Here is a 10,260-nt window from a genome sequence, read left to right on the forward strand (position 1 = left end):
ATCCAAGTTTCAAGAGCTAGCCCCTCCCCCACCCCACCGCCCATCTCCTCCAGTTTACAGTTCATGAGGGCTAACAGTTTTTCTATTAGTGGTTGTTTGGCAGCTACAGAAACTACCACTGATTCCTGTTTCTGTCTGAGTAAACACATGAAGGAGATAATACGAGTTATTTGCGCAACCTGCAATTTTCGAATGAGTCTAGTCATATTCGAGTGTTGTTTGGTTTCATTTTCACTTCTGGTGAGAATGAAACCGGACGGACTCGGCCGCGTCTTCCACTGACAGGGTTAATCTTTTTCATGTTTACAGATTGATAAAAAGACAGGAAACATCCTCCATGGATTTTGTCATTAGAAACACTATACTTATGATTTGTTGATCTCAAAGCTTAAGTTTTGTATCCTATAAGCCATTGTATCTGCTATTTAGTACAAGAACATGATGCAGTGTTACTCCGCAGTATATGCTTGAATCTATATTTTTAAGGCTATTGTAGTTTTTGTGAGGGCTGTCAAAGTTGTATGTGTATTTTATTGAGTTAATGCCAGATGTGAGTCCTCCATCATTCTTCCAGCCTGTTTTTGTCAAACAGGGGAACACAGAGAGAAGAGAAGAGAAAATGTACTTTTGGAAGAAGGGATTCACTTTGACATTGTCCTTAAATTTAACTTAAATGTAATTAAATGATATTTGATAAAACAAATTAGAGATTATGACATATAGAAATATATAAAGAAGATTTTTAGTGTACATTCTCACACACAGTTCTTTCCACTGAGCTGAGAGCCTTTGTTTCCTCACCTCACAGAAATTTGTGCCCGAAAATGATACCCGCAACTTTTTTTCTGTCGAGTTAGATGAGCGTTAGTGTTCACTGCCAAGTTGTGATATATACTCACTAAACAAATGTAGTCCACATAGTATGGTTAAAGGGTTTTCGTCTCAGTGTTCACCGGTTCTGTGATGACCAGTTTGAGCACAATTGTTGTATCAGAGCAAATGTCTTTTGTCTTCATTTTCTTGTTCTGATTGTTCAAAGTTGTGTTTTTCAGATTGTATGAAACTGCAGTAAGTTTTGGTACTGTGACAAAAATCCACCAAGTTTCACATGAATGTTCCTTTTTTCAAGGAGGAATAAATGTTTCTATCTGCCTGGACTTTTTTTTTTTTGGTCTGACTGAAGTTACAGTAAGTCAGAGTTCACACAAAGTGAGGTAATCACTGGTTAAAAAAAGCACCATTGCATAGCGGGAAGTGCTGAAAAAGCACAGATGGGTGGAAATGAAGAGTAAAACCGAAGACAGAAGTTGAAAATAGTTCAAAGAAAGGGAATTGAAACATATTTGTCACCAGGGAAAGGAAAGACCCAAAAAGACATTAGTGCAAGATTTCTTTCAATTACTCACCTTATTGTGTTATTCAGTAAAGTTGCTTCATTTTCCCAATATGAGGACATCATTTATTTTCTTAAAGTACACCAGGTCTAAAATAGTTGGCACACTGTCTTCAATGTTTATAAAAACAGAGAAGTTTGATGGATTGCAAATCATTTAAACCCTGCATTTAATTGAAACTGATATAACTAATATAAAATGTTGCCACTGAATAATTTTATAAATTTCTGAATAAGATATGCTCATTCTAAAATCGATCCTAGCAACGTGTTTCAGAATTGGGACAGGGACACAAAACACTGAAAAAGTTGTGTAATGCTTAAAGAAAACCCCAACTAATTACTTTAATGTGAAACAGGTTCGTAACAGGTTTAAAAAGAGCATTCCAGAGAGGCTGAGTCTCTCAGGAGCAAAGCTGGGAAGATGTTCACCACTCTGTGAGAGACTGCATGATAAAATAGTACAATATCATAATAATGTTCCACTGTGTAAAATTGCAAAGAATCAAAATTTGACATGGACACCACGTCCTCTGCTTTGCAAAGGTACACCATTCAAAATCCAGCAGTGTTGATGGTATGGAGATGTATAAGTGATCATGACATGAGTTGCTTATACGTCTAAAAGGCATCGTTAATGCTGAACAAGGTTTTGGAGCAACATATGCAGCCATACAGAAAATAAATGCCTCTTTCAGGGAAGACCTTGTAAACCACACTGCATACATTACAACAGCATGGCTCTGTAGTAGAAGAGTCTGGGTGTTAAACTGGCCTCCCACATATTACACAGTGCCCCAACTTTTGGGGACTTGGGGTTTTTACTTCCTGGTTACAAAGATAGTTCTCATATTGCTCACTTTTTCCGGTACAACTTGTCCCTATTAGATAGGTTGGAGAAAGTAAAAATATGAACAAAACAACAGCTCGATTCTCAGAATTAGATTTTCATTTTTTTCCCTATTTTTTGACTTTGTATTCCATTTGCATAAACACAACAGAAATAGCTCCACTTCTGAAAAAAGAGATAAACTGTGGGAAACCTGCACCTGTGATATAAAAGTTAGACTGAGAAAATGGTGGCAAAAGTGGGTGGGAAAAGTGGGTGTCATTTATGGGCGGAGGTGCTGCATCCACTTTGTTATTATTCTGTGTTAATGCTTCGGTATTCTTTCGCTTTACCTGCCTGACTCGTTTGCACTCCTGTCAGGCAACAATAGACCAAAAAGCCTGTGTCATGCGAACACCCTGAGGTGAAATACTGCAAATACCACATAATATTCTGTAACGTCTGTGACAGCTCAAAAAAGAGTGTTAATTAAAATAATGAAAGGAATAAATTGGGAGATGACAGATAAATTAGAATCACTGCTGTGATTTGATTTATTGAGAGGGTGTGGATCATAAACAAGGCATGGTGTGTTTGTTTGTGTGAGAAGAAAGGTGAGCACTGTTGTGGGTGTGTCTTTGGCTGCCATTCCTTCACACACTCAGGTCTCATTTAAACCCTGTTGAACCTGTTACTGCCCCTTCACCTGTAACACACTCCTTCACCTGACACTGTGTGTAAGAAGCTCTGACTATCAGGTGTATCAGTGTGTTGAAGTGGAGCTACATTTAACTTGTTGGGAGTATCCGTCTCTGTTACCAACCTTTGGACCAGAAGCAGTTTCCTTGTGTTGGGACGACTTGGACTTTGCTTAGACATATCCTGTTTGTTTCCATACACATGCTGGATTGCCGTCTCGCATGCATCACTGCAAGTAAAACAGGACAACCTCGTCTTTCTGAAGTCGCTTTAAATCTCTGATTCAGTCAGGAGATACTGTCGTCACCCTGGTGTCACAGCGTGTCAAACACTCCAGGTTGATTCTGCAGATTTCTCTGATTTGAAGCCGGATTAGAAGAGCCACCTGCAAGAGGCAGCAGTGGTTTGTTGTGATTGCTGTTGTTGTCAGCGTCAGCTGCTCTTCGGGCTGCATATTTTTGGCAAGATGATGGAGGAGGTGTCTGACATGATGGCTTACGATGCCCAAGTTATGGCGCAGATGAGCGAAGAGGAGATCCTGGCTTGCCTGGTTGATGAAACGGGACCTAAATTCACAGTAAGACTCAATTATTTTATTGTCTTAAAATAACATCCATTTTACAGCTGGCTTTAGAGCATCACAACCAATATCACCCGCTAAATCAGAATGATAAACTTAAGTACACCCAAATAGAAATGTTCTTATTTCCAAATAGTTCTAAAAGAGACACTTTTTGTCCTTCCAGATACAATATCTGATGCCTGGCGTTAGTTATCTGCCAATACTGAATGCCTATCCAACATGATCAAGATTATTGGGGCTTGCCAACAGTTTTCTAGCTTTGACAAGTCAACACTTGGCTAGCACCATACAGTCTACATGAGATCTGTGCATTGATCAGTGTACGTGCCAATACCAATCCTGCATTTAAGATCCTGCATTGTTTACAGATCAAGCTTAGATCGAAACCTTTCCATTCTAGGATATGATCCACATTCAGCCTCTGTACATGGGGCCCATACTTAAACTGCTAGGCCAACCAGCGCCCTAGATCCACATTTTTTTTAAACAACAATGGAGGATTAGCTTCACAAGGCTTGAAAATAACAACTTTTTCCTCCCAGATAGAAATGCACTTTGTTTATTTATGTACAAATCTATGCTTAAGTCCTCTTGAGAGTTGGATCGACCCAAAAAGCAGAAAAAAACTAAAGCCTCTTGCTCTAACTGACAACCATGAGTGTGTAACTGACTGCACGCTTTCTTCTGTGTGACAAATATGTGATTTAAGATAGAAGGAAATGAATTCATATTGCTCATTTAACATAGCTGAGATATGGGAATTGGCATTTCAGGCTTTAAAAGAACCCTCCCCTCCTCTATTATTCCCTTGTGTATCTCAAATTATCATTCCCTCATGTGCTCAGCTTTATCTTATCTCATCCTGACTTCCTATCTTGCTGTCTTTTTTTTTTCGGGGGGGCTGTTCTCGATTTGTCGCGCTCATGCAGCATCCGGCACTAGATCTGTTTGGAGGAGATTGCTTTCTTGAGCTCAATCAAATGTGGCATTACTGTGTTTTGTAACCTATGATGTTTCCTCCCCTTCAGGTTCCAACAAAGAAGGCAAAAATGGGAGAGAGCCTGCTGCAGATAATGGAGGATGAAGAAGAAGACCCCTTGGACAAATACCTGGTCAGAATTCTATCATTCCCTACGAGTCCAAGTGCACTTCCTGTGATGATAAATTATATGGGAAACTATCAGATTTTCTTTCTCCTCCACCCCCTTTACAATCACCTGATTACCTAGTTTGTATTCTGCTGTGTGCTACAGACCCTGATTGATTTCTCTGTGTTTTACAGAGGGAGAACCGTCAGCTCCTGCAGGTCAGCCTGCGTCTGGAGCAGGAGAATGACGACCTCGCCCACAGACTCATCAGCAGCAAGGTCGCCCTGAGGAACGCTCTGGACAAGGTAGGACGAGCTGCTGCCCTTCCCCAAAGGGGTAAATGAGTTCACTCACCTGCTGAAGGTTTTTACCCCGAAACTCTGAGGACAGCCTCTCAGGAGATGGCCAAATTCCAACTGTAATTAAATTTTTACCTTTTCCAGCATTAATAGAAACTCAATCTTCAGTTCTGCATGAGCCCAGAATGTCAACTAGCCCTTGCTTGAATTTTTTAAAACAGCTTGAATAACCAGGCTGGTGTGTGTAGCATGCTGTCCTTTGATTTATTACAGAGCCACTCATGGTGGGCAGTTTATTTAGGGAGCTCTTTTGTTATTTTTGTTTAAATAAAAAAAGATGTAGATCACAAAAAAAAAATCAATGATTCGAGAAGAAGAAAAATGTTATCATTTGTAGCTGTCATAGGCCTGTAATAAATCAGTCCCAAAGCTGCCTGACCTGACTCCTGTAAGGTAATGCTTGTATACTTTATCTTGTTAAAAATCCAAAGCGAACTGGAGGACTTGGAGTCATGTGTAAACAAATTGTCATCCTGTGTGAACAAGATGCAAAGAATATCTTTCAAAACCATAGCCGCCTACAAAAACATAGGAATCAACTCTTCAAATAAAGTTTTGAACTCTGCCTTGTTTCACACACTAGAAAAACTGTTGGAACCTTTAGACGCAATGTTGTAAAACATGTGACTGCAGACAATACGACTGCACTGACTGTGATACTGATACCAATACCGATACTGATGTTAAGAACAACAATTTAGCTGATGGCGGTTTCTGATATTGATGATGTTTGTATCACTTCTCCATAATTCTTTGTTTTTTTTCACAAGCAATAAGATTTGATTTGTCAAATTGTTGCTAGTAGTTCCTCCTAAAATGTTACTTGAACATGCCTTATTAACTGCATGTTGCTGATCTTTCTCAGAAATGGTGAAATGATCCTGCACAGACATTTTCTTTCACTTTTGACCATACAACCAGTCAGTTAGTCCAACAGGGGATTTCTTCTGCCCAATAAAAACCCTCTTCTCAGAAGTTAGGTATACTAGCTTCAGCATTAAAGTGATGTGAAACAACAGACTAACAATGGCTAATGCTAATAGTTAGCCATTAGCTGTTAACAGGGAAAATATAAGTCAAAGCCTAGTTTAGGCAATACATTGGTGCATTCCTGTTTTCTAAGTGAACCATTCTATGAAATAAGTTTTTTGGACTGATCCCAGTAAAACATCTTTAGACTCATACTGCTGGATCATAAATAACAACAGAAATATTGGATCAGTCTTGTGTTAACAGCACGAGCCCAATATACAGAGTATATGGTCCTTGTTGCAGCAGTTGCTGGTTAGACTGCCGGCCACGACCTTTTGCTACATGACATCCCTTACTCTCCACTCTTAACATTTCCTGTCTTTCTTCAGCTGTCCTATTAATAAAGAAAAATTGCCCCCAAAAAATGTTGTTCAAGCTCTAATTTTTGGGGGTTATCTCCATTATTAATTTCTTGTTGGAGCACATGCAGACTTGGCATTTAAGTGTATATAAGACATACAAATGATAGTTTTTATTCATTTGAATAAAACAAATTGTTTATTTCAGGCAGAGGACAAAGTGGATGAACTCGTCAAAGACCTTCTGCAGACCAGACATCAACTAGCGGTCACAGAAGAGGAGAAGAGAGGGACAGATGAGGAAACTGCAAAGGTAAGATGGATGAGACAAGCCTGAAAAATTCATCACACCTTACAGTGATTTAAGGTTTTATGAGAAGTTACTGATTTCCTCTCTTCTCACAGTTAAAGGAAGTGTTTAGGAGAGAGCTGGAGAAAGCTGAGCAGGAAGTCAAAAGGTCTTCTGGTATCGTTGCAGACTACAAACAGGTAGGGGGAATAAAAGAAGATTATGAAATGATGTATGCTTTGTAACGGATATATGAAAGAATGAAAGAGAGATTAATAATAATGTCAATGCGTTCTCTCTTGCTCAGATCTGTTCTCAGCTGACAAATCGTCTGGAGAAGCAGCAGGCCGCCCACAGAGAAGAGTTAGATTCACTCAAGGTGAGGAAAGCTCTCTTTCTGTGGAATTCTACAGTCTTTCTTCCTGCTTTTATCTCCCCTCTATCTCTTTTTAATGGGTTCTACATGGTACTACACCACGTTGAAGTGTTGTTGTCAAGACTAACTGAATGTATAAAAAGCTATGACAAAGCTAGAGTGTACTGGGACCGGGACAAGAAAGCTTTAAGTGATTAAGACCAAGACCAACACATCTCATGACCAAGTCAAGGCCATGCCAAGGCCAGAGCACAGTTGACTCGAGACCAAGATCTAGCCAGGTTAATGTGACTAATGTGAAGGTCTGGTAAAACTGACCCATGACGAAAAATGGCATGGTACATCGAGTAAGGACCATGGCTAAAGACGGTTATATTTGACTCAAGACCAAGACCAAGGCATGGCAAGGCAGATTCAAGACCAAGCCCTAGCTATGGTGCAAGCAAGTTGAGACTAAGACTGAGGCATGGCAACACTTTGTCAAGACCAAGGTTATCTGAAGACCAATACCTGTACCAATGGAAAGGAAAATCCAGATGCTCTCCATGGTAACTTTAGTACTGTCCCTAGACTTGTGATCTTTAGAGGTCTTGGAGAAAAAAAAGGGACGACATGTAGTCTGTTTTAAGAAAAGTCCTTCTAAAGTTGTCTAGCAACCAGTCTCTGGACAAACAACAATCTTGAGGACCACAGCACTTCCATGTTGTCTGAAAAGCGCTCTATTCCTCTGCTTCAAGATTTGCTGACAGCTTACTTGTTTGGCTTTCTAAATAGGAGTGATTTGCTGATGAAAAGTCTCATTTTTATCTCTTGGTCTGCCTACAGAGTGCAATAAAAGCTTGCTCACGCTGTCAACACCTCGTAGATAAATCAGAGGAACCATCCACCACAGCTCAGAACTCTGAAGCTACAGAGGGCTTTCTGATGAATGAACTGGGCCTGGATGAGGACAGCGAAAGTTCCAAAAAAGCTGAACCGAGGAGAGACGAGGAGAAGGAGTTCCTTAAGGCCCAGATCAGGGAGCTGGAGAAGGAGCTAGCACAGACCAAACTCCAGATGGTGGAATCCAAGTGCAACATTCAGGTAAAAATCTGACTTTACAAATATCACGTGACTCGTATAAATACTGGGAACTCCCGTACAAGTTATCTCTTGTATATCTACAATATGCTAATGAATATTTGAGCACTCACACACACAGCAAAAGTTTTCTACTTTGGGTACTTTCCTGGGAATGCATTGATTGCCTGTAAAATATTCCAACTATATGCCCAACTATATTTCAATATGAAGAGATCAACTGAACAGGAATATTCATTGAGGTTAGCAACAAAGAAAAACTTTGGCTCAGAGACCTGGTTGATGTGAAGCATCCTCATTAAATGTGCGCCCATGTGAGGATGGGAAATAGGACAGGATTCCCTGGAGTGTAGACGTGGGTGGTGAAAGAACAGCATCCAAGGACTGACTGGCTTGAAGCTGATTTAATACTTTTATTGCTAAATTTAAGTGCTGGAAATATATATTCAAATTGTGTTTCTCTGTGCTGTAATGTATTATTTTTGTTGCACCATTTCAGTGCGCTTAAAAAAGAGTAAAGACAAAGGCATGGCACAATTCTATTTTTTAGTGCACTTAAAAAAAGATTGTTAATAAGAGATACTACTCTAAATGCACATAACTTTATTTTCTGTCCTTACTACATTGACAGCAGAAAAACAGGACATGATAGTGTTACAGTTCTACATCATTAAAGTAACAATTCATCAGTCTAAACATAAACAAAAATATACTTGGGTGATATTTAAAGATCCTCTATGTGATGATTTCAGAATTTGATTTAAAACAAATTTTCCTAACAGAGACCAAACTAATCTAGGAGCAAAGAAATTTAACAAAAGATGTTAGTGTTGTGTTTTTGGGGAATTTCCACCTTTATTAGACAGAACAGCTGTAAAGTGACTGAAAATGTGGGGAGTAGAGAGTGGGGGAAGACTCGCAGCAAATGGTTGTGGCTGGAAGTCGAACCAGCGACCGCTGCAAGGAGGACTGTAGCCTTTGCATATGAGGCGCATGCTTAAACCGCTAGCCCAACATTTCCCCAATATTCATGTCTGTAAAAACATTAAACATTAAGTTATGTTTTAGGGCATTTTTTGCCTTTATTGGATAGGAAAGATGGAGAGTAGAGTGTGGGGGAAGACATGCAGTGAATGGTATATGCCGGGAGTCAAACTTGTGACGGCTGTAGCCTCTGTGTGGGCACATATTTATTTATTCTTTTTATTTTTTAAACTTTTTTTATTGATTTTCACATAGAAAAACAGTCACATCCAAAATTAAACGTTAGTACATTTTCCTTTTTTTTAGAACAATGAAACACACAGATGACATACGAAACACAAAACAACAAATAACCCCCCACCCCGACACATACTCCCTCCAGATTAACTAAATGGAACTCCAAAAATGGGTGTGGGCACATACTTAGACCACTAGGCCAATGGCACCCCAAGAATGTTCATTTTTATCAAAAAACCTATAAATAGTGGACCCAGAAAAAAAACATATTTTTGCCTTGGTCTCTTAACTTTAATGTTAGTTGTAGTATTCTCACTGGGATTGCTAAATAAAGTTATTTTTTCGAAATCATAACAATGCAATTCACAACTCAAATCAAAATTAATTGACCAATATTTGTTAAATAAAAGTTGTTGTATCAAAGTCATGTTTCATTTTCCTTGCTGTTTCATTCTTAAACAGGAGCTGGAGCACCAGAGAGGAATCCTAGCAAATGACCTCCAGGAAGCAAAGAACAGCTGGATCAGTAAGGCCTTCACCTCTCTGCGGACTTCAAGTGGAGGTGGGCTTCCCAGCATGAGCATACCCAGTGATGGAGCCCCCACAGCTGGATGGAACCTCAACAGTAGCTCCCTCTCTGGATGGAGCACCAAGAAGCTGTCATGGCCTCACAAAGACAATAGAGAAAAGGTCTGATCTGCTCGTACTGTGACAGCACAGATCAAATAAAACTGGACTCAATACAGTGATACAGACCTGTGTACATAATGTAATATTGCTGCTGTTTATTGTTTTGTACACTAGGGGACAATCTAGAGCAAAACAGGAGCAGAGGAGAGTACCTGAGAGCATATCCAGGTGCAGGCAGACATGTACTCTCTTGTCTGCTCCCAACTTTCCAAGTATTTTTAACTCTGACAAAGTATTTTCTCTGCCTGTAAACTAGATGCATGTGCCATGAATGTTTTTTATTGTAAACAATTCTTACACTTTTAAATAAATTGAATGTAAT

The 10,260-nt window shown here is 39.5% G+C and overlaps 1 protein-coding gene across 1 annotated transcript; it reads left to right on the forward strand.

The window, feature by feature from the left end:
- The first annotated feature begins 3,212 nt into the window (after positions 1 to 3,212).
- On the forward strand, positions 3,213 to 10,230 carry rabgap1l2 (RAB GTPase activating protein 1-like 2). The gene is made up of 8 exons (XM_034675519.1): positions 3,213 to 3,498; positions 4,533 to 4,616; positions 4,787 to 4,897; positions 6,491 to 6,595; positions 6,688 to 6,771; positions 6,879 to 6,950; positions 7,773 to 8,030; positions 9,711 to 10,230. The coding sequence occupies exons 1-8, from the start codon at positions 3,388 to 3,390 to the stop codon at positions 9,942 to 9,944; spliced, it is 1,059 nt and encodes a 352-aa protein (XP_034531410.1). The 5' UTR covers positions 3,213 to 3,387; the 3' UTR covers positions 9,945 to 10,230.
- Positions 10,231 to 10,260: the final 30 nt, after the last annotated feature.

The sequence above is a fragment of the Notolabrus celidotus genome, chromosome 22 (assembly GCF_009762535.1).
Source record: "Notolabrus celidotus isolate fNotCel1 chromosome 22, fNotCel1.pri, whole genome shotgun sequence".
Lineage (NCBI taxonomy): Eukaryota > Metazoa > Chordata > Actinopteri > Labriformes > Labridae > Notolabrus > Notolabrus celidotus.

Bases quoted from the DNA above. Each gene is read 5' to 3' on its own strand.
- rabgap1l2 (XM_034675519.1), top strand. From the start codon at position 3,388: ATGATGGAGGAGGTGTCTGACATGATGGCTTACGATGCCCAAGTTATG. The intron at 6,772-6,878 runs GTAGGGGGAATA...TCTCTTGCTCAG, and splicing joins TCGTTGCAGACTACAAACAG to ATCTGTTCTCAGCTGACAAA. The intron at 6,951-7,772 runs GTGAGGAAAGCT...GTCTGCCTACAG, and splicing joins AAGAGTTAGATTCACTCAAG to AGTGCAATAAAAGCTTGCTC.